This window comes from Halichoerus grypus, chromosome 3 (assembly GCF_964656455.1).
Source record: "Halichoerus grypus chromosome 3, mHalGry1.hap1.1, whole genome shotgun sequence".
NCBI lineage: Eukaryota > Metazoa > Chordata > Mammalia > Carnivora > Phocidae > Halichoerus > Halichoerus grypus.
The window spans coordinates 83715782-83742510 of record NC_135714.1 but is presented as its reverse complement, the minus strand read 5'-3'; the positions used below and the strand labels follow the sequence as shown (position 1 = coordinate 83742510).

General features: G+C 45.4%; 1 protein-coding gene across 3 annotated transcripts in view; it reads right to left on the bottom strand.

Moving 5' to 3' along the window:
• Positions 1–3837: 3837 nt before the first annotated feature.
• The window catches only part of NFKB1 (nuclear factor kappa B subunit 1), a 113504-nt gene continuing 90612 nt past the window's right edge, over positions 3838–26729 (bottom strand). For all 3 annotated transcript variants that reach the window (XM_078069011.1, XM_036095802.2, XM_078069012.1), the window contains 12 exons: positions 25255–25344; positions 23612–23797; positions 22325–22466; positions 18433–18547; positions 13330–13531; positions 12691–12860; positions 12248–12350; positions 9836–9960; positions 8367–8433; positions 7869–8041; positions 6927–7107; positions 3838–4681 (listed from right to left, as the gene is read on the bottom strand). In XM_078069011.1, coding sequence (XP_077925137.1) covers positions 4524–4681; positions 6927–7107; positions 7869–8041; positions 8367–8433; positions 9836–9960; positions 12248–12350; positions 12691–12860; positions 13330–13531; positions 18433–18547; positions 22325–22466; positions 23612–23797; positions 25255–25344 — 1712 coding nt within the window. In that variant the 3' untranslated portion in view covers positions 3838–4523. The remainder of the gene's footprint in view (positions 4682–6926; positions 7108–7868; positions 8042–8366; positions 8434–9835; positions 9961–12247; positions 12351–12690; positions 12861–13329; positions 13532–18432; positions 18548–22324; positions 22467–23611; positions 23798–25254; positions 25345–26729) is intronic.

The window sequence follows — 26729 nt, the reverse complement described above, 5'->3', positions numbered from 1 at the left end:
AAATCTTAAAAAAAAAATAATGGAGAATGAGAGAATCCATTTAATTTCAAGCCCCTCTTTTGCGCCTCCCCCAACCAATGGACAAGAATTTATAGTCTCTGGGATTGGTGTTTAAATGAAGCAGCAGGCTATAATGAGGATTATAGAGACGAGATGTTTCCTATCATAGGTGTTTAAAAAAAGATGACAACTTGGATGATTTACTTGGGTGATCTTTAAGATACTGCCCAGCTCTAAGTTCTGTGATGCTTAAGAAAATAAGCAGCATTTTTTTAAAAGTAATCTCTATGTCCAACATGGGGCTCGAACTCACAGCCCTGTTATCAAGAGTCACATGCTCTACCAACTAAGCCAGCCAGGCACCCCAAAATAGACAGCATTCTGGTTTCACCATCTCTTGACTCCTGTGCCTCCCCAAGCCCATTACCTGGGGAAGCACAAATCAGAAAGAAAATTCCCCCCGAAAGCCCAATAAGGAGAAAGAGATGCCCCTAGTGACCTCCAGTCCATGAATAATTCATACTTAAGCATCTTAGCCTGGTTTTAGAAGGAAAATCAAGTGAGGTTAACATTTAAGCAACATATCCCTTCAGTGATATTCTGGGTTCATTTTGTATTTTGGTTGGGGTACATTTTAACTCCATCATCCTCATACAGAATTGTATGGATTTTTTTTCTTTCTCTTTTAAATACAACCTCTTTCCTTCAAAGGTCTTCAGACATGGTTAAAGAGTAACGTATGGGATCTGATAGACCTGGATTTAAATCTGAGTTGAATTAATATTCAGATTATCTGTTTCCTCGCTGTGAAATTGGCGTTAAATATGTACCTCATAGGGATGTCCTGACAACTATCATGTAGAAGGTAGAAATCATCAATGCAAAGGGAATTGCACGTAAATTTGCCTGGCTCCTTCCTTTCCTTTCTCTGGCGAAGGTGCAGAGGGTCTGGTTTGTGAGGCTGCAGTCCATGCGGTGACTAGGACCATCCATGGCCCGTCGGACTACTGCAGGGGACTCAGGTGGGTGGAGAGGGCCTCCCTCTGCCAACAGAGACTGCCCATCCTGCCGACGTCTAGGTGATGTCTGCACAGTAAAGATGACAAAGTTCTGAGAAAACTATTTTTAAATGGCTTCCTGCTGAGAGACCGGCTTTCTGGGAAGGTTTATTTCCGGCCCATTGTAGCTTTCCACCTGATCTCCTGCATTCCTCCTGGTCTTTATCCCCATCTGCTGGCACAGTATGAAAGACACTACTTCCTCGGAGGCACAGACCACATCGATAGCTTTTTTGCTCCAGCACCGTGGCAGAGGCTCAGGCCACACTGAGTTCTGGGAGGAGAGAAAGAGGAAGTTTCTGGAACAGAAGAGAAACAGGGCTTCTTATTGAAGAAGGGGAATGTTATTTTTAGTCTCGGCAGGAGTTGCTTAGTTGTTCCTCCTGGAGTCAGCTTCTCTTTAAAGTGGCTTTCTGGCATGGGAACTGTCAGGTTAGAGACCTGGAGAATGGTAACTCTCCGCACGTAGGACTTAAACCATCAACCATGATTTTACTCGTGAATCTGCCATTTGCGGAGGTCTTGGCTGAACAGCTTGTCTCTACTTGGACGGCATCGGCTGAGGCAGCTTGAAGGTTAGACAGGTGTGACCCAATGGCTACTAGAATCATCTCGAGGCTTCCCTCCCTCACACATCTGCTGGTGGTGCTGGCATTGGCTGTGACCTCAGCTGCTGGCCGAACACCTGCACGCGGCTTCTCCATGTATCCACGCGGCTCCCCCAGAGCATGGTAACGGGGTTCCAAGGGGGAGTGACCCAGGGGGCCTGGGCAGAAGCTGCATTGCTTTTTCCCACCTAACCTTGGAAGCCCATCACTTCTATCCTTGTCATAGGCCTACATTGATGAGGGAGGAGCACATCTCGTAGACAGGAGACCCGGTGTTGGCCAGCTGGAAAAGGACCATCTGCCACAGAGAGCAACAGGTGGAGGAACAGTGGCATGGGCTTGTTGCTGGAAAATTAAGGAAAGTAAGGTATTTTTTTTAAAGGTACAACTTTTGGGGTGCCTGGGGGGCTCAGATGGTTAAACATCTGCCTTCAGCTCAGGTCATGATCCCAGGGTCCTAGGATCGAGTCCCGCACTGGGCTCCCTGCTCCTTGGAGAGCCTACTTCTCCCTCTGCGTCTGCCTCTGCCTCTCTCTGTCTCTCATGGATAAATAAATAAAATCTTAAAAAAAATAAAAACGTTAAAGATACAACTTTCAAAAACTGGAAGAACGGATTGGAGCATGTGGAGAAATGGCAATGTAGTAAAACATAGAAGTAGAGTTTAAAGAAAAATATTTCGGGGCGCCTGGGTGGCTCAGTTGGTTAAGCGACTGCCTTCGGCTCAGGTCATGATCCTGGAGTCCCGGGATCGAGTCCCATATCGGGCTCCCTGCTCAGCGGGGAGTCTGCTTCTCCCTCTGACCCTCCTCCCTCTCATGCTCTCTTTCATTCTCTCTCTAAGAAATAAAATCTTTAAAAAAAAAAAAAGAAAAATATTTCATTTCTTTGAGGCACACTGTGAAATGAAGAACCCAAACTGTTTACCTCCAGAGGACAAAGTCTTACTTAAAAAGGCCTCCTCTATTTCAAGATTATTCATACATGATTTCTAGTATTTCTAGCATTTTTATGGTTTCATTTTTGATATATTTGGAAATTATTTTGATGAAAGAAGGGAAGTAGGAGTTCAGATTGACTTCTTCCCAGTGATTAACCAGATGGAACATCTACTTATTGATTAAACATCTTTTCCTCATTGATTTGAAATTATATACTGAATTCCTATATATTTTGGGGTCTACTTCTGGACTCAATTATTTTAACTTATCTTTTTATCCTCACCAAGATAATTCTCTAGCCCATGAGCTCTGGAACTAGACAGATCTGGATATAGACTCAGAAGCAGCTTAGCCACTGCCTACTTGAACTCCTGGGGCTCAGTTTCCTTCTCTGTACATTGGGGATAATTCTGTATACCTGATTGGGTTATTTTCAAGATTGCATGACTTCATATGTTGTGCAAAAGTGGCCATCATTAGCTCCCAGCCCCTGTGCAGGTCGGACTCCGTGGAAGCCGGCTCTGAGATAGAGCCGGGGTGCCCTGGGACCCACGCCTGCGGCAGGGTAGGGGAGGAAGCCGTCCTGGGCAGAGGGAAGACTGGAGCCGTGACACAGACCCAAACAACAGCTCAGCCAGTGAGGGGGCTCGGGAGCACAGACAGCTCTTCACCGTTGTCCCATGCCAGGGAGCCTTTGTACCCCACGTCCATCGGTGTTACTTGGGGCCATCAGGGACATGAGCGTGAGCTGGTGGGGCAGCTCTCTGTGGCTGAGGCAATCCCCGAAGGAACTGACAGATAGAGAGGACTTTAGCCAAGTGTGCTCCTGGCGGCTGGGTCCACACGGCCTTCGTTAAAGAGGGTTCTTGGTTGCATATCACAGTGTTCATCACAGCACCCGTGTGCTGAGACTGCAGGACCTGATGCTTCGCAGGGGCCCTGAGAGCACCCTGAGGGGTGCGGAGGACCGCTGTCCAATGAGGCAGCGGGAGGTGAGGCGGTACTGAATGAAATGAGCCAAGCGACGATTTGACAAACCCAAAGCTTTCATCTCAGCTTAAAACACTGCTCTTTTGATCTTTTTTTTTTTTTTTTTGGTTCATTTCTGGGTCAAAAACCGGGCTCTAAAGGGGAATGTGAATGTGATAACGGGCTGTGGAATGATCCCATGATTACAAGGAATCATCTTAGAAAAGTATTTCTGGAGATCAAACAAAATGAGATCATCAATTTGCTTTTCCTTTTATTATAAAAGTAAAATAAAAAATAGCATTTATAAATCCAACATCTTTTCCTTTAAAGTATTTGATCTAAAAAACATATTTACAATAGCAAAATGCAGAAAAGGGGGGAAAAGACCATTTTCAGCACTGATTGTAACCATGTTTACATAGTGACATTACATGTTCTTTTTTCAAATCACATAGATAACCACATTAGAAAAAGCAGTCAAGCCTTTTTTTTATTATACACGTCACTTTCATTTTAAAAATATCCCTTTTCATAATCCTTAATCTGAATGCACGACAGTGCTGTGGACGGCCAGAGAGAAGACCAGGTGGGGACTGGGCCGCCTTTTAATGCCAGTGGGAGCGCGGGGGGGAGGGGGGGGCTGGGGCAGCAGCAGTGACAACGGGAAGCAGCTGGGAAAGCTCACTAAGCGAACTCGCCCACGGCGAGGCGGCGGGCCGGCCGGTGACCGCTCGGGACCATGTGTTCGTGGACCGGACTAGTAATATTCCCGTGAGAACCGAGAAAGGAAGCCGACTTCGAGGGGCCTTGAATGAAATTCCGAGAGACTCAGGCAGGCTGGTTTTCCTCTGAGCTCCTGCGGATGCACTTCGCCTTCCTTCTTTTGGACAGTGGTGGAATTTCAGAGCTTTGGTTTACACGGTGTGAGGGAAAGGGCCAGCAGGCTAGATTTTGCCCTCTATGGGTCCTTCCTGCCCGTACTCGTGGGGCACTTTGCTAAGAGTCAGCAAGGAGCTGCCGCTGGTCAGAGACTCTGTAAAGCTGAGTTTGCGGAAGGATGTCTCCACGCCGCTGTCGCAGATGCTGTCATCTCGGGCCTCGTCTGGGGAAAGAAGCACAGATTCACTGGGGCACAGCTGGGGGAAAAGGCAGAGCTGTGGCTCTCGTACACCTTCTATTCCAGCGGGGCTCCGAGTCTGGCTCTAAGAGGCTCTCCGGCAGCAGCTCTGCCTGTCAGCTTAACAGGCCCAGGCCCCGCACCCCCCCGCCCCCGCCCCACGCCACTGGCCTGTCACTATGTCGTTACTGTGCTCGCCGGTCGGCCGAGGGAGGCAGAGCCCCGAGCAACAGAAAAACCAGGAAGACATCAAAATTAGGCAAATGTTTTCAAATCTCTTTCTTACCATCACGTTTATCAGAATCCTTTCTGATTTCTCCTAACTCATGGTGGGCCTTTTTTTTTTCTTAGAAATCAGGTGTATTTTTCCAATCACTGTATTACCTATTTTCCAGCTGGGGAAATTGCTGAACCCAGGCAAAATAAATGCGTGACTGAAGTAGGAACTAAAAATGAGGTATCTCTCTGGGCCTCACGTGCTAATAAATGCTACACATTGCCTCAAAAACCTTCCGGTAACAGAAAAAAGATAAGGTGATTATGATGAAAAGGAGTCTGTGATGAACAATTAGGTCACATTCTCCTTGTTGACAAGTGTCTTCAGAGATCTGAACAATGTTGAATTATTTCCTATAGAGAGAAAGTGATCAAAGAAACAAAGTCTGATATACACAAATCAAAATGCTATCTTCTTGTATATTCAGTTCCAATATTAAAATATAAAGACCTTAATGGCAGTGACACACTATTGTCTTGTTACTAATTTGGTTGATTTATTGATTGATGATTCAGTCACCCAATCTTTACTGGGTTTCTATTATGTGTAGGAGGAATTTTAAAAATAACTACAAGTCAGAGATCAAATCAAATGTTAAAGATATGAGTATTTTCCTATTTCTTTGTGTGGAAGGAGCATCAGGTCACGAGATAGGAGATGAGGGTTGTTTTGCTAGTGGACACATTACTCCTTCCAAAGTGTGCAACATCTGTCCTTACTCTCCTAGAAAGGCCCCTGACGAGGTGACATTTGGGCTGAAACTGAAGGGCAAGAAGGAGCCACGAGGTGAGGATCTTTGCAGGGAAGGGGAAGAGAAGGTTCGGGTCCTAAGATGGGATCAGACTTGTGAGCGGAGGTTTGGGGGACGGGGGGTACAGGGAAGTGGGGCGGGAGGAAAGGCGTATGAAAGGGATTTGCGAGAGAGAATGGATAAAGGAACATTGCCTTTATTACTTACTGCTCCATCTTCAGAGCCTCAGACAGTACTAGGCACACGGGAGGAATTCAATAAAGCTCTGGTGAGCGGACAGGTGAACTGGGAGGCACACAACAGCTATAGGCATAGCACTCCTTTTTAAAAAGACTCTTACTGCCTGTTGTGTCAAGAGTGGACTGAAGGGAGGGGGGCAGACCAGGAGCTGCTGCAGGAACTGAGGCAAGAAATGAAGCGTGGATGGACAAGAGAGGTGGTCCCAGAGGAAGGACTAGGGGCTGCGTGTTGACTGCGAGCAGCAAGTGTCCATGGGCGAGGCTCGGATTTTTGTCTTAACCTCCTGGAGGATGGCAGAGCTTCTGCCCGACAAGGCCAACTGTTAGTCTCTCAAGGACGAGGGAATTCGAGTTGCTGCTGTGTTCTCGGTGGGGACTGAGAGAGGGAGGGTCCAGACAAAGCGCCGAGTGGTTGTTGAGAGAGTGTGAGAACACATTTGGCGGGAAACAAAGGGTTACTGGGCTGTTGGGAGTGCTGTTCTGTGGCATGTTTCGGGTGGGTGACAGAGGTTCAGTGCTGGGGACCTGGAGGAGGCGCAGGGAGAAGGTGAAGCCACTTCTGGGCTGAGGTGAGGAGCTGAGGGCGCTGTGGTGGGAACTGCGGTGTCATCCCCAGTCTGGGGCCAGTCCTGGCTCTCTATGCCTTGCTCTGTGAGTTTCTTTCTCTTTTACATTTAAGAAGTGAGAGAAACACTATTAGCCTTAAGCAGCCACATCATGTTGTTTTTAGTATTTAGAACGAATCCAAGTGACTCCCGGGTCAATGTGACTGCTCCTGGGGAGAGTAGCCCACCTGACCAGCAGCGTCAGGAGAGGCGCAGAGGGGAGCACCTGTGAGCTGTGGGGGTGACAGGCACACGGGACAGGGGACAACGGTGGGGAGGACAGCCACAGCCCAAGACGCCGAGACACAGCCTGGGGAGCAGGAGGTTACCTCAGGGGCTGGTTCTGTTCTTCCCTTACCTACTGGCAACCTCGTGGAGGCAGGTGAGAGGGGCAGCGAGAGGGTCTGAGGCGCCACCTTCCCGGGGCCGGGGGCCACGGTTCCCGGGGCGCAGAAGGCCGCCTGGATCACTTCGATGGCTTCGGTGTAGCCCATCTGTCTCAGGGCCTCCACCAGCTCTCTTACGGTCCCCCCGGAGACCTGCGCGAGAGACAGGAAGCTGTGTTCCCGAGGTGTTCCCGAGCCCGGAGCCAGCAGGCGGCCTGGGGCCACGACGCACGCCCCGCTCCGCCCCTGCGAGCGCCTGGGCCGCCAGGGCTCACAGCGAAGCCGGCTGCCGAGCCGCGTGACCTTTGCGCGGCCTTCGCGTCGAGCTTCCTGTGTCAGCTCCGAGACCGCTCAGGAAATCAGACAAGCGGCTTCCAGTAAGCGCGGAAGGCAGCGAGGGGCAGAGGGGCTGAGGCAGTGAAACCCTACGTGCCGCCAAGGTCATGCAGTATCCCTGTTTAGGCGGAAGCTCTGAAAACCACCGAGAAACCAGAGCGAACGAGGGCATTTTCAGTAGACAATGATTGCACCTCAAAGAAAGCTGACTCCGTGCCCCGACACGGGATCGAGGCACGCTCTTGGGGACGGGAAGATAACGCATGTGGATCACAGCCTATCAGGTTGGTTGGGGGGTGGGGGTCAGAGTTTGGCGACAACCCTGACCCTCTACCTAGGATTTCTGCAGGAAATCCCAAAGTATTTGAAAATAGGGAACACCTTAGGGTATCTGAAAACTGCTTTTTCTGAAGGCAGGTTTCCACCCTGGCCTGGGTCACCCTCCCAGGACAGGGGTAATGACTGATTTTCCTCCTCAGAGTTAAGGGTCCGGGGCGGGGGGGGGGGGGGGGGGACCATGCCCGGGTCAGCGATGTTAACAGACGGGAGTCAAGTACAAATGTGAGGTGATGGGTTACCTCGTAGTTGTCCATAAGAGTTTTAGAAGGAGCAGGACTCAGCCGGAAGGCATTATTTAGTATCCCCAGACCTAGTTTCTGTGCCAGAGTTGCCCAGTTCTTGTCTGGATCAGGGATTTCTAGCAACTTGTAGAGCTGCAGCTTTGCATCCTCAGTCAGCTGTTTCATGTCTCCTGAAGGAATGAAGAAGAAGCACAGCTGTCCCAAGCGACCGGAGACATCGGCAGGGACTGAGTACGGCCACGCTGCTGCCCTTGGGCCCCCAGCTCCCAGTGGGAGCACTGAAGCTGCGTTACTTGGAGTCGGCAGCAGCCCCGCTGAGTAACAGCAGTATGCGTGCTTTAGCAGATTACAACTGGACGGTCTCCTTTGCATACGTCCAGGATCTTTCGATGCTGGAATAAGCCACCGAGCCTTTCACAGTATGGCCTGGATAATGCTGCTTCTCCCTCAGCCCTTTACATGACTGTGTGGAGGGAACACTGGTTAAGAGCTCACCTTGTGCAAGTAAATCATCAGATGTAAACTCTGGCTCATATGGTTTCCCATTTAATATATCAAACACCTGTTGGGGAGAAAACCGTGGAGAAACATTATACATTAAAGGGACCAGGATGGGAGTCAGTTTCTTTGTAATGAAGAACTCACTGTGTCCTCCTGAGGAGGGCCTAGTACCCCAAAGATGGGGGAATGGGAAGGAGTTAGTCCCATGACCCACAAAGTCATGACAATGCCCTTTGGGCAAAGAAAAGCCCTGGGGGCTCTGGGGCCAGGAGGCGGGGCTCTACAGGGGCTTCTGAGGTGGGTAGGAAGACCCAAGCCAACCTTGCAGAGAGCCGGTGCCACGGTCCTTCTGAAGGACAAAGACAGTCCAGGCCACCAGAATCGGCCATGTGTTGGTTGGAGAGTCATCAGTAAGTGATGTGTCCCTGAGGGCCCGGATGAGGACTGAGCTTACGCAGAGCTTACGCTGAAGCCAGCCGTGCCTCACTGCCCCCTCCTCCCTAGGAAAAGCCTTCTGAGAACGAATTCTATAAACTTGCTCAAACTGAGGTATAGTAATGCTCACAAGGCTTGATGTTCTCTTTCCAGCGCCAGCTACATTTTAAACTGAAAAGTCATAGGTTAAAAGGAAAAACACAATTCCGTAGCTATGGAGACCTTTCTGTGTGCCCTGCAGTCACTCCGTGCTTGCTGACTTAGGTGAGGACGACATGGGGTCGCTGAAGTGGGTTATCTTTGTGTGTTCTGTGGTGAGGCTTCTGGGAAAGCCAGGTGCTCAGCATTAAAGGGGAACCATGTGGTCTCTGCCAGGGTCACTCAGCTCAACACCATGGACCTCCAAGGGGCAAACAAGCAGTTTTTGGATGTGGAGCAGCGCTTGGCCCTAAGAAAGTCGATTTTGTTGTGTTGGAGATCCATCTGCTACCCGTGTCCTCCCTCTGGCTCTTCTCCCTGGGCCATGAATACCTACTCACTGCTTTTCACCTTCAGATCTCAGGTCACTGGAGTTTGGAGGAAGAGTTTAAGTCTATTTACTATGTTTATAGTTATTAAAATCCTCAGAAGAATCCCTGGGTTCTTTTTATGTAAAGAAATCACTTAGCAAAGTTCTAAGCAAATTGTAACATTTCTCCTAGCTTCCGAAATGGAGACGGGGACCATTCTGGTGTGAGCTCAGAACGGGAAACTCTTCTGTGAATTTTATGTTTTCTCTTGTGGAACCCTCTCTCACAACTTAACCGTGATCTGATTAGGCATACACTTTCATACTCATAACTCCGCTGACCTAGATCTTTCATGGATAGGCTTTTCAAGATAAATACGTCTCTTGATAAGCAGACTCTCTTAAAAATAAAAGGCTTGTGCTTTGGGGAGTAAAAACCCAAGAAGACCATCTGTTCTTATATTCCTGAATCATTAGCTCCCTCCAGAGCTGCCATCAAACAGACTGGAGCCACACGCACCTGCCAGTTGGTGGCCATATCTAGAGGTGTGGTTCCAGGCACGACTCCTTCATCCTCTCCATCTTTTTCCCAAGAGTCATCCAGGTCATAGAGAGGCTCAAAGTTCTCCACCAGGGGATCTGCACCTGTTAAGTCAAGTTACACAGCATTAGGTAAACCACGATCCTGTCGACTCTGAAATGCCGGCAGAGGTCAGATTTCCAAAGGCAAAGCATAACAGCTACTCGAGGCAATTACCTGGATAATTTTTATTACATAAAACATGCTTCCACTGAAATATTCAGAAAAATTCTTTTAAATTCTAATTTATTTTGACTGTAAAGATGTCTTACGATACGCTATATAGCCAAGGACATTTTCAAAGACAAAAGACTTGGAAGTACCCTGACCCTCACATTTAACTCTCTAGGACAGTTTTCAACCGAATGATACACCTTTAAGCTGAGGAGTAACAGCAGCAATTTACAGGGGCTGGCCTGCACCCTTAGGATTCAGGACCTAATTTAATGTTCAAGTTCGTGCCCACCACTGCACATGTCTCAGGCTGTTCTCCCACTTGCTCAAAAGAGCAAACTTTGCTGTATAGGGACAACAGGCTCACTTTTATTCCTGGGTACAGCACGGCCGGGGTCTTGATCCTTAAACAGACAAACACTGCAAAAACCTTCTCCTACAATGTATAGTAATTGAAAATTTTAGGGCTGATCTTGGAAAAATGTAGTCTGTTTCTTAATGTGCACCAAAAGTAACTCAGAGATTAGAGCTAGTTACCTCTTAGAGGCTTAGAGACTATTTTTATGAGTGTTTAGTCTAATGTCTAACAAACAGTAGTCAGTTTGGTACACCCTTCTGGGAAGAACTTGTTTTTATCTTGCTGGGAGATCATTTGCTTTGTGCCAACTTCAATAACAGGAGAGGGCCTAATGAGAGTCAGAGAAGGATCTTCATGCTGTTTCTTATTTCAACCTTCCAGCCCGGGCCTGATCTAGAAGGCAGTGAGTGCCATCTGACCATGGAAACAGAATAGAAACAAGACGAACAATTTATGGGCTGGAGAATGCTAGAGGAGCTGAGCTATCTGTTCCTGAAGTGACCTTCTTCATGACTGGGAGCTCAGGACTAGGTTTTTCACCCGAGTGCCTTCATTTATATCATGGAGAAACTGCTACTCGGCACTCCTTTCATGGGATATTAAGAATTCAAGAGAAAGCATTTTTGAAAGGGTTATAGCTTCTTGTCTGAAGGCATTTCTTAATTATAACCAGTGACTTCCCAAACTATTCATACATACTGCAATCAGAGTCTCTTGTCCAAGAGAAAGTTTGACTTGACTGAGACGAAGAAAAGAAAAGGCTATTGTTTATTTGGATATGATTTTATTCACTTAGAAGTATGTGGGGCTCCCAAAGAAAAAGTCTGTGCATCTTCCTGGACTCAGTTTTTAAAGAGGTATTTAACTTGCTCTGTTTTCTTGAATTTATAAAGCATTTATTTTCTAAAAAAGTTTTAAAAACCTCTATAGGAAATCAGATAGCTCAAGGTTTGAGAGACTACTCCCATTAAGCATGTGTTGAGGTTCTAAGTATACAAGGCAAGAGAGATTCAAGGGTGAGCAGGGATAACTTTCTATACTTCACCGAACTAGAGAATTAAATGGAATAACGTCTACAGATCCTTGAGCAGAGCAGGGGAGAGAAACAGTAGAGAGAATAGTCTGGAAGCTCAGATGGACGAGGTGTGATTCATAGTTATGCCTTTACTAGGACCCCAGGACTGGGTCCCACAGGTCTCTTCAGTCTATTTTGTCTGCTGTGAGATGGGAAAAATAATAATGGTACTTACCTCTAAGGGTTGTTGCAGATTAAATGAGACAGTGCGTCTGACAGCTCTAGCACAGTGCCTGACACATAGTAAGGTCAATAAATGCTAGCAAGTTCTAGTGCCTCACATATGGTAGCACTCAATACACTGCCCATTTGTTTTTTCCTATTATTTCTACTTCTAAGGGACCTCTCCTGTCAAAGGAAATTTTAAAATGTCTTCTACCAATCAGCTTTTTTCCTGGAGACTTCTGGCATGATCCGAGGCTGGTACTGCTCAGATTTCTTTAAGGAATCAAATTCAACTTTAAGAAGATCTCCTGGCATGGGAGTCAACCTAAACCACCAATATCCAAAACAAACGGATGAATTAGAGGGTAAAGACTGACATGACCATCAGGATGGAGCCCAGGATTACGAGTCCCAGCAGTGCCATTCCAGGGGGCTGTGGAAGTGTGACTTTTATTTACTCCTGCATTTCAGCAGGAGCTCCGCGGCTTAAAGAAGGAGGCGGGGCTGTTCAACCCGGAGGAGTTGGGTTTGCATTCCCGATAGCACTTTCCAGCTCTGCCCGCCAGGCCGCCTTCCTTACCTGCTGCTTTGAGAAGAGCTGCCAGCCTGGTGGACCCTCTCCCGGCTGCTATGTGCAGGGCTGTAGTCCCATCATAGGTGGTACTGTCTACATGGGCATCACCCTAAAATCCAGCCCACAAAGGAAAGAGTTAGTGGAAGGTTCTCTCCCCCTTTAGTCCCCACTTCTCCTGTCAGCATGAGCCCCAGGTCCTAGAAAAGGTCTTATTACTAGCCCGGTTGCTATTTGGGGCCGGCTCTGCCACTTTAGAAATGCCCAGTTAGAGAGAAGGGGCCGATGGTGTCAGGACTGCCCAAAGCTGACTACCCCGAAGCCTCGAGTAGCTATGGAATAAAGAGAGGTGACCGCAGGGGGAAAGGCTGTTACTGACATCATTCCTTGAAAAGACGGTCCTAACGCCCCCTTGGGACTTCAACGCAAAGGCAAACGCGCGCGTCGGCTACCTCCAGGAGCAGGCAGCCCGCCAGCGAGATGCTGTCGCGCTCCACGGCCAGGTGCAGCGCCGTGCGCCCGGACTTCCGCTCCTGCGCGTTGACGTCGGCGCCGGCGGCCGCCAGCAGCAGCAGGCACGGCATGCTGTTGCTCGTCACGGCTACGTGAATGGCGTTTAGACCTGCGGCCCAAGCACAGGGACGGTCATGCAGCGGGGAGGCTGCTCACAAGGCGGCAAAACTGGACCCCAGGGAGGGAATGCTGTCGACTCTCAGCACATCTAGTGTCTCTGCTCCAGAGAGCCTGGCAAGGCGCCGCAAGTCTGTTGTTGTGCATGGAAACCCACGGTCTCCTCGTATGTTCTCAGGAGACACTGAGGGCAAATAAACATTCTTTGGATAAACGATGCTTTCTACACCTCAAGACCAGTGTTTGCTCAGGCCTCTGCTTTTTCCACCTCCTAACAATTCCAAATCATCTTTAAAGAAGTTAGGGTGAGCAACAGAAATTCTCAGGAGAGATGACAACCTCCGGGTGACTAAGGGAAGCACTTTTGGGTGCAAATCAAAGAACACACATTTAGCAAGTAGCTACCAATTGTTTAGAAAGCAGAGAGAGAAGGTTATCCACAACGTCTGCTCGTCTCTTACCTTCCCCGTTAGGGTGGTCCAGCAGTAGTGCTGCCTTCTTGTGCTTGAGTAAAATACTGAGAATTTTATCTTGTCCTTCTTTGGCAGCTAGGTGCAAAACAGAGTTACCCAAGCGGTCCAGAAGGCTCAGGTCGGCCCCGGCCCGCAGCAAGTCCTCCACCACAGCCTCCTGCTTGGTGATCACTGCCAGGTGCAAGGGTGTCTGAGAAGTGGAGAAGGGTCAGGAGATACACTGCTCAGCAGCAAACACTTGAACCCCTCTCTCCCTCCCCGGGCTTGAACCTACGGGTTTTGTGGCTGCCGCTGCAATAGATGGCGTCATGCCTCAGGGCCGTTTCCCATTGCCAGATTAACTCCTCTCTTTTGCAAATGAGTTACTCCCTGTTCTATGTCCTGTGCTAATGAAGTGTGTATGCCCGACTGATATTGAGCCACGCGATAATTAAGATTATTTTTATATTTACAATTCTTAATCGCTTTCTTGTTTCTCATTACAGCCTGCTGACTGCTGATACGTTAATTCTTCTCTTAATAAATTTAGTTTCCTTGAATTTGTAGCAGGAATCTATCTTCAGCTGATAATTCTGTATATTAACACATCAAAGCAAGGCTATAGTTTTACTGAAGAAGGTGAAATGAACTAACTACTCAATAGAAACTAATTCACAAAGGTGCTGTCATTCTATATTAACGTGGAAAGTGAGTTTGCTGAAGTAAAAATATTTTTCCGTGGGCTGGCTCTGTGATGAGAACAATCAATAGAACTCTGGGGCACCCCCATTTTATAGCAGGTGTCAAAGGATTCTAAATGTCATAACCAGGACGACAGAACCATCTCAGTAAGAGGGCTCAGATGAACAAGCGAGCTGAATCGCTAACACCTAATAGGTGCATACATAGTCCATTTGATTACTCTGCCCACAAAGTAGTGTCTCGGCGAATGCAAATGAGATGTTTTGCAAACTGAGTGTTTTCAAAATGAGCAAGACAGACACAATCGCGAAAGTATCTTTCAAAGAATTGAGGCCACTGACAGAATAGCGAGATATTTTTATACAAATCAGTCTATTTCACAGGAGTCTGTGAAATCCAGTCCGTCTAGTGACAATTTGCCTAAACTTTCTCTCTCGGTACGCGATTCCCGGCCACAGCGGCGACAACAGGGTAAGCCACCGACGCCCAGCTGGTGCAGGACAACCTCAGCCCAGGAGGCGCTGCAAGATGCTCCCGCGGCTTCCGCTCCGTTACAGTGATAACTGCACACAGCAGAAGCCAGACAGGCTTTTGGGCCAAACTTCCATTCTCTCTTATTTTTTTTTCATCTTTTATACCCCAGCTTGAAATAGAATGATGTCCTCAAAAACTTTAGATACTGTAGCCAAGAGCCTTCTTCTTAAGAAATAAATATGTAAAAAAAAAAAAGTGCATTTATTAATATGACATGCTATTTGGGGAGATGAAAAAAATCTGAGAGAGAATGAGATTGTAAAAAAGATCTGAAATTATAAAATATTATACCACTCAGAAATTTGTAATTATCTCTAGTTTTAATATGATTTTTTTTCACGTTATACAAATTCTGTTACTATGAGTACGAGAAGCTTTTTTTTTTTTTTTTTAAAAACATAGTCCCACTGAAGGTTTCCTATGAAATTTCAGGCTTTAGATCTTTAACCCCAGGATTATATAACACAGTGTGGACTGTGAGAGTATAGTAAAATATCTATATTTATTTCAAGTGTGTATGTTTACATAGCCACTATCTGGAAAAATACTTACAAATGCAATAGTTATATTTGGGAGTGGGGTTAGGGGACTTGTATACTGCCAGGGAGGGCAACTTTTGATTTTCCAGTGTATTTCCTTATGTACAATTTAAAGAACTATGAACAAAGATTATATTTATAAAAATTAAAAACATAGAAGAAAAAAATCCATATGGACAAAACCCCTCATTAATGTTACATAGGAAGGTATGCAGATAAAACAATCCATATCAAACACACTGGAGGGGTGATCTATGGTGGGGAGTGAAGAAGAGGAAAGGGCTTGAAGGCAAAAGATTTCAGAAATTTTCAGAAGAATCCTAACTCTATGCACTGGGATTATTTTGAGTGTATCTTTAGAGAGTGGGTGGGGAGAGAGATTTGATCATGACAGATGGTCACAGAAATGCACTAAGATTAGTGAATGGTATTTTGGGAGATTGTCTAAGACAATTGCCAAATAATCCAAATTACTTAGAGAACTGTATAATTTTTCCATTGAAAATAGTTACCAGAGAAACTTTACAAAGATAAACGAGTCCAAATTTCAGCCTTTTCTAGGTCTCAAATCGAAGTTGCCACTGGGTGTATGTTTGAGACCTAGAAGGCATTACCAGGGGATCCCAGAATCCTTGTCCATGAATGAGAGCGGTGCTAAGTTGGGGGAAAAGGGACCTGTGTTCTCCCGAGAGTCCCCAGTTCGGAAGGCAAGAAGTGTCAAAGGTGGTGGTTTCAAGATTTTTGTGTCTAGCATATCAGAGAGAGTCTCAATATACGTAACCAAATGATACAGTAAGGAGGTCAGCACATAATAAATCACGACTACTAATCCTGTTGTGTGGTGTCCTTTGCAGGGCCTATTTATAAACAGAAAAACAAGTAATTCCTTGAATCTGACCTACAGCCAGCGAAGCGAAGCAGTCTTTGAAAGGAGGACCGAGAAGCGACACAGTGCCATTCGTTCCCAGTTTTATTTGTACGCTCGTGCCGGTTGAGAGGAACAATCAGTCCTAAAGCCTGAAAGAATCAAGCTTTCAGGGCCAGATGACTCTCCAAATACCAACAACCCCCAAGATGGTATGAAAATTTGAGGACATTCTTTAAATGTCTACCTAAAATTAGACTTCACCCTCATTTATATTATGAGTCAGTGAAGAATCCCCAACTTCGTTCTTCCATTGACATTAAGCATTACCACCAGGGAAGGAGCTGAAAGCCTTACATCAAATGGGAAGCTTATTTCCCTTATCAGGAAACACCTATTCACACATAACAATCTAGTGAGAGCTACATGTCAACATTGTCGTTCTTTTGCTTCGAGGAGATAAAAATGATTCACATCACCTGCTTTAACAACTCAGAACTGGAACAGGTACCTTTACTGTGCAATTAATTGTACATGATTGTGGGCCATATTTTTAGAGTGACAGGTATGCTCGGACCAGGCATCTGAGCACACTGTCCAGGCCAACGAGGGTTGGGAAGTCACTTTGGGTGGAGCGAAGGGAAGGAGAAAATGAGAAAGCTGACAAGGGGCAAGACCAGGAGACTGGCACCAAAGCCAGGTGGGGTGGGGGCAAAGGGGCTGGGAGGGGAGAGCACCCCTTTGGCCAGAGTGGCTGGGTCAGGTCTCAGGCTCCCAACATCAGGCTCCAGGCTTTGGTTCTGCCAAGTGCAGCTCCAATTTCCTTTCCCCACCTGAGGTCTGCACGTGCCCATCAGGTAGCCTCACCGGGTCCCAGCTACCTTCTCTCGGCAACGTCTGAGGACCTTTGTACCAGGGTTCCTCAAGTTGCTTTTGAACCCACAGAATTCCTGTTCAAACCTGATCTGAGTAAAACTCTGGTGTTTCCTGTTTTCCTTGATTTGAGCTTTCTGTTTTTGAAAGATGCTTTCTCCTCAACCAACCTTTTTTTACTTTTCTGTGTTCTGATTTCAGCACCCTTTATTTGATATACACTTAATCTAGATGTCAAAATGTGTTTCAGCAGACTTCAAAATTCTTACACATTATTGGCTTTCCAAACTTAATTTTTTTCAATTGTATTTTTCTTGACAGAAGTGACATATTTACTCTAGGTTCTCCTGTGCTGTATATTTGAAAGTTGCTATGAGAATAGATCTAAAAGTTCTTACCACAAAAAAAATTTGTAACTATAGGCAGTGATGGATGACAAGTAAATAAACCTATTTTGGTGATCATTTTGTGATATATACAAATATCGAATTACTGGGCACCTTAAACTAATACAATGTTATATGTCAATTATATTTCAATTTAAACAAGAAAAAAAAGATGCTCAACATCACTCATCTCAGGGAAATGCAAATCAAAACCACAGTGAGATATCACCTCACAACTGTCAGAATGGCTAAAATCAAAACCACAAGAAACAAGTGTTGACGAGGATGTGGAGAAAAAGGAATCCTCTTGCACTACTGGTGGGAATGCAAGCTGGTGCAGCCACTGTGGAAAACAGTGTGGAGGTTCCTCAAAAAATTAAAAATAGAGCTACCCTACAACCCAGTAATCCCACTATTGGGTATCTACCCCCAAAATACAAAAACACTAATTCAAAGGGATCCATGTGCCCCTATGTTTATAGCAGCATTACCTACAATAGTCAAACCATGGAAGCAGCCTAAGTGTCCATCGACAGATGAATGGACAAAGAAGTGATACACACACACACACACACACACACAGTGAAGTAATATTCAGCCATAAAAAAGAATGAAATCTTGCCATTTACAACAACATGGATGGAGCTAGAGAGTATAATGCTAAGTGAAATAAGTCAGAGAAAGACAAATATCACACGATTTCACTCTTACGTGGAATTTAAGAAACAAAACAAACAAGCAAAGGGGGAAAAAAAAAGGGACAAACCAAGAAACAGACCCTTAACTACAGAGAACAAACTGATGGCTACCAGAGGGGAGGAGGGTGGTGGATGGGTGAAATAGGGGATGGGGATTAAAAAGTACACTTATTATAATGAAAAGAATAAAATAAATTTGAAAAAGAAAAAAAAAAAAAAGAAAATGGATCGACTCTTTGACAGATTTCTGAAGTTTGAACTTTGCCTTCCCCCAGCAGGATGCTGAATTTCATTGTGGAGTGATTTCTATTATACTCATAGATTAAAGGACCCTGAATCATAAATAATATTCCCAAGTTATGGGCTTTTAGGATTTAACCTACAAAACAAAGCACTGTATCTGTGCTACTGTTAACATTATTAGAAATAACACGTACACACATGCACACACACACACACACACACATGCAAGCATGTACAAACTGGATTTTTCTTCAGTTGGCATTTCTGCTTACCTGGTAGAGATCATTTCTCATATTGATAATGTCATCAGAAATCAAACCAGATGTGACTTCTAGTAGATCCCTCACAAGCTGAGCATGAAGATGGATGATTGCTAAGTGTAAGACACTGGAACAAAAACAGAGTGGCACTAATCAACTAAAGTGTTAGTGGAAAAAAAAAAAAAGATTCCCAAGAAAGGATCAGACTTGCAGACCGAACCTGGTTCTCATCCTTCCTTTTATTCGGCCCCCAAATGTCTTGAATCTCAAATGTCTTGAATCTGAGCTGGGAATGTTCTACCACCTACGCAGGCCCCTACACTCTTTTACCAGGCCTGCCTGGCCTCTGGGGACATTTTGGTCTGACCTCGTGAGGCATAAAAGCACCCGGGCCTCGAGGGAAAGAGACATAAGTTCAAATCCCCACTCTGCCTCCGTGTGATAGTTCAGGGCATTTTCTCTTCTAGCTTTTTCCTGGCTTCCGTTGACATATAGATGATGTATGTAAAATGCCCGGCACTAGGAACTGTTCAGGAAAATGTAGTTACCTCACCTAACCTTCCAGCCTCCTCCAAAATACAGTGTGGTGGCTTCTGAAAGATCTTCCTAGATCCCAAGAGGGGCGAATGGGGTCAGGCATTTAACTACTGGGAGAGGACTCTTTTTTTTTTTTTAAAGATTTTATTTATTTATGTATTAGAGAGCGAGAGAGAGAAACAGCATGAGAGGGGAGAAGGTCAGAGGGAGAAGCAGGCTCGCCGCTGAGCTGGGAGCCCGATGTGGGACTCGATCCCGGGACTCCAGGATCATGACCTGAGCCGAAGGCAGTCGCTTAACCAACTGAGCCACCCAGGCGCCCTACTGGGAGAGGACTCTTGAGGTAAACTTCTGAAGGAACATGTGATTTTATTTCTCCCTTGCAAATATTCCCTCTGCCTGGAATGGTTTTGCTCCTTTTCTCTGCCTGGACAGTGCCTACTCCATCCTTCATATTCCAGTTCAAACCTTACCTCCTCTTCGAACTTCCTAGGCAGAGCACATGGTCTCCCCTCAAGCTTACTACTTAGTTATGCAACTGTGGTTTTCTATCTGTCTTTCCCCCTCTCTGGCCTGTGATCTCAGGGCTGGTCCTCCCTGGGTCAGCCTTACAGCCCTGGCACACAATTCAGGCGCTAAAATAAGGGTGACAGAATGAGCCTCAGGGCTTATGCTAATAAGGCTGAAAATATTGGCAGGTGCCAAGCATCAGTCCTAGGGACACAAATTTTTTTTTAAAGATTTTATTTGTCAGAGAGATAGAGAGTGAGCGAGCTCGCACAAGCAGGGGGGAGGGGCAGAGGAAGAAGCAGGCTCCCGGCTGAGCAAGGAGCCCGATATGGGACTCGATCCCAGGACCCTGGGATCATGACCTGAGCCGAACGCAGATGCTTAACCGACTGAGCCACCCAGGCGTCCCGACACAATTTTTTAATTGTTAAAAAAACTTACTACTAAAAATAATTTGAAAGGACTCAAAAAAGTGGCTACTTTGGGCTTAGAGCTTCTATTTACCAGGCCATGGTACGTAGTTGACATATATGACCTGATTTATCATAACAAGAAGCCCAGTGAGGTAGGTAATATTATCCTCATTTTTCAGATGATGAAACTGGGACTCGCAGGTATAACAGAACTCAACCCACGTCACTTAACTAGTGAGTGGTGAAGCTGGGAGCCCAGCCCAGGTCCAGTCCATCTGGCTCCAAGGCCACCTCTTAATCCCTTAAACCATCCCGCTGAAGGAGGACATGGGCACTGCTCTGTAGAGCTGCAGATGAACCCCTAAGATAAGGAATATGCCAAAGTATGGACAGATCGTGATGCAGAGCATACTGAGTATCGCATGGTGGCAGGACATCTGGGATTTGAGGCACAGGCTAGATTTTGTCCAGTTGAAACATCTGAGGTGTCATGTTTTCCAGGCCTCTTTCTTAGCAAAAGTAAGTGCATCTTACTAGGGATTAACGTTGGCACAAGAGGGCCTAAAAAAACAAACTTGTGACTTCATTACTTGAGAGAGCAAATGAATGATGTCGAGGTTTCACTACTGTCTCTTGAAATGTGAGGCTGGAAGAAGCCGTCTAAAAAGGGCCCAAAGTCTGACGCAGACATGATGCACATATACCAAGAAAAAGGTCATATTTCAAACCTGCCTAAAAATTTCCATGCGCAGCTCAGCATTTCATCCCAGAAGTACCTTCTCCCTCCCCCATAAATCCTCACACCCTCATGGGAATGTCCCCAACACCAGAAGTTCTTTTCTTTTCTTTATTGTATTTTCTGTGATGATTAATGGCTCCAGGACTCAGATTATTAGCCGAGTGTGACCAGTTCAATGAAAACAGCCCTGATGTGTGAGGACCAGCAGCTTTCCCTTGGCCACATTCTCGTGAGGGTTCCTCTTGGGCCTCCCCTCTCCGCCTCCAGCTGCAGCAAACCCTGAGAGCCTGCTGGTAGGAGTATGTCTGGGGTCCCAGGAGGGGACTCGAAGGATTCATGTTCTGCTTGGGCAGGGAAGACCACCTCCTGGGGCCCTCCGTATGTGTCCTTACACGTGCCCGCACCTGCCCCTCCACGTACCCACTGAATGCATGTGCCTCGTATCTTCTCCACAACCCTCCCTCCATAGGCCGCAGGCCCCCGCTAGCTTCCACGTGCTCATATTTCTTAGGCTCCTCAATGCCGCAGGCCCATAAAAATGTCACCTGAAACACTGCTGTTCTGTCTTGGGTAACTGGCTGCTTTCTCTTGTGGTTCTACGCTGCTGAGTGCTAAGTGGATTCTTTAAGCCCGTGAAAACATTCTGCTGTTCACAGCATTACACAAAGCAGGCTGTACGAGCTCCTCTCATACTGTAGCACAAGGGCAGTGGTTATACCACATCCTTGGTTACGCTGCAAGGAACGAGAACAAAGGTCTCTGTTTGAAACCCTGAGGTTGGCACTTTCCTAAAGCGTTTGGTTCAGCGTTTAAACCGAGGCTTAAAACGCAGCACTCAAGAACTCCTCTACAGAAAAGGGTTTCTCGGGGTTGACGCTATTTTTGGAAAGTTTTAGGTAAGGCACTTGACTTGAATCTGAGGGCTGTTGTCTCTTGTTGTTCTCACAGGCTTCTGAGATCATTTTAGGAGCCTCAGTGAAAGGCCCAAGAGAACGGTTTTAGAAAGAAGCCAGCTGCTTTGCCAATATCAGCTCAGTGAGAGCAGAGATGGATGCCCGGTGCTTGGAATGCTCGCCTCCCCCACGGCGTGAGGGAGAGCAGACACGGGGGCCTGACCCAGTCGCAGACTGGTAACCAGGAACGGAGGCAGGAGCGAAGGAACCAGTGACTGGGAAAGAAGGACAGTCGGCTCTTAAGTGTTCTGTTGTTGTCGTTGTGCTGTCTTCTTCGGGCTTTGTCTTGAGTACACTACCATCATAAATAAGCAGTTGGGATAACAAGTGCTTGAGGGATCTGGTTGGACCAAATTTTATTATTATACCATTTCAGTAAATAAAGCAAATGTTATTAATCCCGTAAATAAATAGGTTTATTAAATGTTATTCCACACGTTATCCCAATAAATAAAGCAAGGTTTTTGAAAAAGTACCACCATTCCCCACACACGTCTTCGTTTTCTTGCCCAGAACGATGTACTCTTAGAGGAGGACTCGAGCTACGCTAGGGCCCAACAGGAGAGAGCCACCGGTCAGGGGAAGCAAAGTAGGGATTCGACCTTACTGACACATTACTGCCCACGATAGTCTTCCAGTGACAGGACCCAATACCTTTAAATGATTCTTTTTATCTCCAGCCAGTGAGCATACAGTGATTTTCTCTGTTCCCGGCCCTAGAACAACTCTTGTTTGCACAAGTCCTGACTTACCTGTCCCCATTCTCATCCTGCACTGCAGTGAGGTGGCGCTGGACAGCCAGCAGCATCTTCACGTCTCCTGTCACCGCGTAGTCAAAAAGGGCGTTGGCATGCCGCTTGGCCAGCTGCATAGCCTTCTCTAGAAAGAGGTTGTCTGCAAGGCAAGGACCACAATCACAGGTGAGTCTCCTATACTCGTTCTACAGGTACGGCATGCTCGAGGTCAAAACCATCAGCATCAGGGTTCTGATACCTCGACACACATCGTTTGAGCTGCAAATGCTCCTTTCAGGACTTCTGCACCGTGTTCACTAGAAAAAGCACAATTGGACATTGGCTTACTGACAAATACAGAGGCTGATCTGAAAAATCGGTCTGTGGTTCGTCGGGGGAAACAAATTTAGAAATGTCTGTTATCTTAGGGGGAACACTCCATCTCTAAATAATGTTGATTCGATTTACTATATTGTACATAATCCATCTCCTGATGAAATAATCCTTCACTGGAGTCTTAAACAACTCTCCAGTTAGACAAAGTGTCAAAAAACACAGACAGACTTTCCATAGGTCTTCGGTGTGCTTGTGAAGTTTGCTTCTGGAAGGTCAGGGGAAGGCAAATTGAGACCTGCAGGCCAAAACCATGGGTGGCCTGTTTTTATATGATCCCCCCACCTAACTAACCATGCTTTGTACATTTTTAAAGTGGTGTTTAAAAAAAAAAATATGTGATAGAGACCATAAGTGGCCAACAAGTAGAAATATTTGCCATCTTTCCCTTCCCTTTTCTCTAATGAGTACTGGTTCAAAATAGGCACAGAAGTGCTCGGTCCCTCTTAATCCTAACTGTTCAAAGAGGGCATCAGGGCAAAAGGAAACGGCCTTATTTTCAGGCAAAGTTCTACTTCGGGATGACAGTCAAGCTACAGTCTAGAGAGAGGAGACTATTAAAGTTATGGAAACTTTTCCCTATTATCTGTGATAGAAATGAATTAGATGATCTCTCAGGATACCCTAAAACTGCATAATTATGATTGGAGAATGCATATGTAAACTTCAGTACTTTATATTCGAGAACAACATGGGGAAAATGGAAATCTCAGTGTGAATAAAATGTTCAGACACATGTTTTTCAAAAAGCACACAGGACTCTGAAGAGCAAGCACACTGAACTACGTATTGATGCATCATTTTTAGATTAACAGAAAATAAACCTGTCTTCTGGCAATAGTCTCCACACCTCCAACCACAACCCATCTCCTCACCAGTCAGTACAATGTAATCATGTGTATGCTCACTTACCCTGAAACCTAGAGTTCTCTTCCTTTACTCCCACTGTATACGTCAGAGTAACCTCATCATCCCCAGTGCTGGACTCCTTATCTTGTTCTGCGGGTTCAGTTACTTTCCCGGGGAGGCTGGCTGCCTCTCTGTCCACACTCTTTCCACAACCTTCAGAATCATTTTTAGATGGGGTGTCTATTGTTCCTAAGATAAAAGCAAAAATATCAGCTTTTTCTCAGTAAACTCTATTAAGTTATAATTTACTGTTTCAATTATCAGATAAAGATGGGAGGCAAGTTTACTGCAAAGGGAAAAGAAAACCAGTAATTTAAAATTCCTTTTAAAACAGTCAAATCATTAAGTAACCTGTTTTGGGGCTATTTTAAATGCTCACTTGTAAAAGACACATTTTTACTGAGGCATAATCGATATATAACATTACATTAGTTTCAGGTGTACAGTATAATGATTCGATATTTGTATATATTGTCAAATGATCACCACAATAATTAACATCAGTCAGCACATATAGTCATAAATTTTTCTTGTGATGAGAACTTTTAAGATCTTAAAAAATTTTTATTTATACTTCTAAAAACTGACATTTCATTCTGTTTATTTGTAAAGGAGAAAAAAGAAATACAGCTCTTCTGTGAATTGTAGGGAAGTGGATTTTTTTTTTTTAAAGTGGGCTCCATGCCCAGCATGGGCTTGAACTCACGACCCTGAGATCAAGACCTGAGCTGAAATCAAGAGTTCGATGCTTAACTGACAGAGCCACCCCCAGGTGCCCCCGGGAAGTGGAATTTTTAAAGTTTAAATACAAACAGAGGAATTATTTTTTTCCTAATGCTATTAACCAAGCAAGTTGTTAAGATGTGATATCAAGTCACATTCTTTAGTGTGGGAGCCACTTGGGGCGCCATTTCTGTGCTCTTTCAGGTCCGACCATGCTATCTGACAGGTGCTCTGAGAACACCTAGGTTTTATGAGGAGAACTGGCTCAAATCCTGGTTCTGCCGTTAACAGGTATGTGCCTTCGGGGGGTGAATGAACATGTCGGAACCTCAGTGTCCTCTGTCTGTAAAATGGAGACACTACTATTTTCCTTACAGAGCAATCGTGAAGATTACAGTTAAAATATGCAGCAGCCCCTGACATAAAACAGGCATTCCATACATGGGAAGGCTTCATTGTATTATTTCTTCAATGGGTACACTAGAATGGACGTGCAATATAAATTATGAACCCGTGGTGTGACAACTGCAAATTAGGGGATGCATTTGATGTGGAAAGGCCATTCCTATAAAACTCAAAATATCTGCAAAAGTATAGGATTTGAGAAGAAAAAAAAAAAGGAAAGAATAGGTAAGTTTGGTGACTTTTTTATGTTTGAAGAGTCAAGTCTTTCTATATGTCCCTTCTTAATGTTCTTTTCCTCCCCCTGGTCATGCCACTTACAAAATCAATATATAAGTACTGGGAATAGAATTTATACTCACCACAGAGAATAATATTTTTTTTTTGGAGAAGTACCTTCTTAGTTTATTGGCATTTATCAATTTTTTTTTCAAGATGACAATGTTGTGATAGGTAATGATAAAAACTTCTTGGCAATTTTTCTATTCTTTTCTCACTATTAAAAAAACTACCTTACTTACCGTGTTTCATCCCGGCATTAGATTTAGTGGTTCCAGGATGGAAGGTAATTCCACCGTATGTAGGAAATCCATAGTGAGGGAAGCCGTACCCTGAAATGGCAAGCAAAACAACTGAAACCTCATGATGTTTTGTTTTTTCGGTGTTTTGTTGTTGTTGTTGATGTTGTTTTTTTAACAAAGACTCAGCCAAGCTTGGTGTCCTTCCCTAAGGTGAGTAGAGGCTCTGGCGTGGGAGGGCAGTGTGCCCGATATGGTGCTTCTGTTGGGAGTTAGCAAGACACGTTGTGGGGGATCATGGGATGATCAGAATTCTACTCTGATCAAGTTTACATTTTGGCAACTCTGGCAATGCCCAGGCTTGGGGCAGCATGGAGGAGTGCATGCTGGAGAAAGGCTCCCACTCCTATGTGGAGAGGAGAAGCCAATGGTGAGTGGTCACCATCCAAACTCAAGACTTGCGGACACAGAGGACCTTGAAATAACCTCTGGAGGGAAAAAGTGAACCAAACAAAATACAGAAAAAATATTGACTCCTCAAAGGAAACATGACCACACTGTTCATTCTCAGGCATTTTTTGGTGGAAGCATAAACTCGTACGTAAAACTCTTTGGGGGCCATCAAAAAAACCGAAATCTTGCCATTTGCAATGACGGGTATAGAACTAAAGGGTATTATGCTGAGTGAAATAAGTCAATCAGAGAAAGACATGTATCATATGATCTCACTGAGGAATTCTTAATCTCAGGAAACAAACTGAGGGTTGCTGGAGTGGTGGGGGGGTGGGAGGGATGGGCTGGCTGGGTGATAGACACTGGGGAGGGTATGTGCTATGGTGAGCGCCGTGAATTGTGTAAGACTGTTGAATCACAGACCTGTACCTCTGAAACAAATAATACATTATATGTTAAAAAAAAAAAAAGATAGTAGGAAGGGAAAAATGAAGGGGGGGAATCAGAGGGCGGAGCAAACCATGAGAGACTATGGACTCTGAGAAACAAACTAAGGGTTCTAGAGGGGAGGGGGGTGAGGGGATGGGTTAGCCTGGTGATGGGTATTAAAGAGGGCACGTATTGAATGGAGCACTGGGTGTTATACGCAAACAATGAATCATGGAACACTACATCAAAAACTAATGATGTAATGTATGGTGATTAACATAACATAATAAAATAAAATTTAAAAACAACCCAAAAAACTCTTTGGGGGAAGCAGCTGGTATTAGACACCATACTCTCTGACACTGTAATTTTACTTCAAAGAATCTAATTTACAAAAACAATCTGGAATAAAAGAAAAGCAATGTGGACAAAGGAGTTCAGCAAAGGACAATAAAAAACAGGAAACACATTCAAGTAAGTAGTACTACAAGTCATTAAACTGATGCTTAAAATATTATGCTTACATAAAATTTATATTGCCACGGGGAAATGCTTATGTTCCTTAACCCATTAGGGAAAAGCAGCATATATGACTC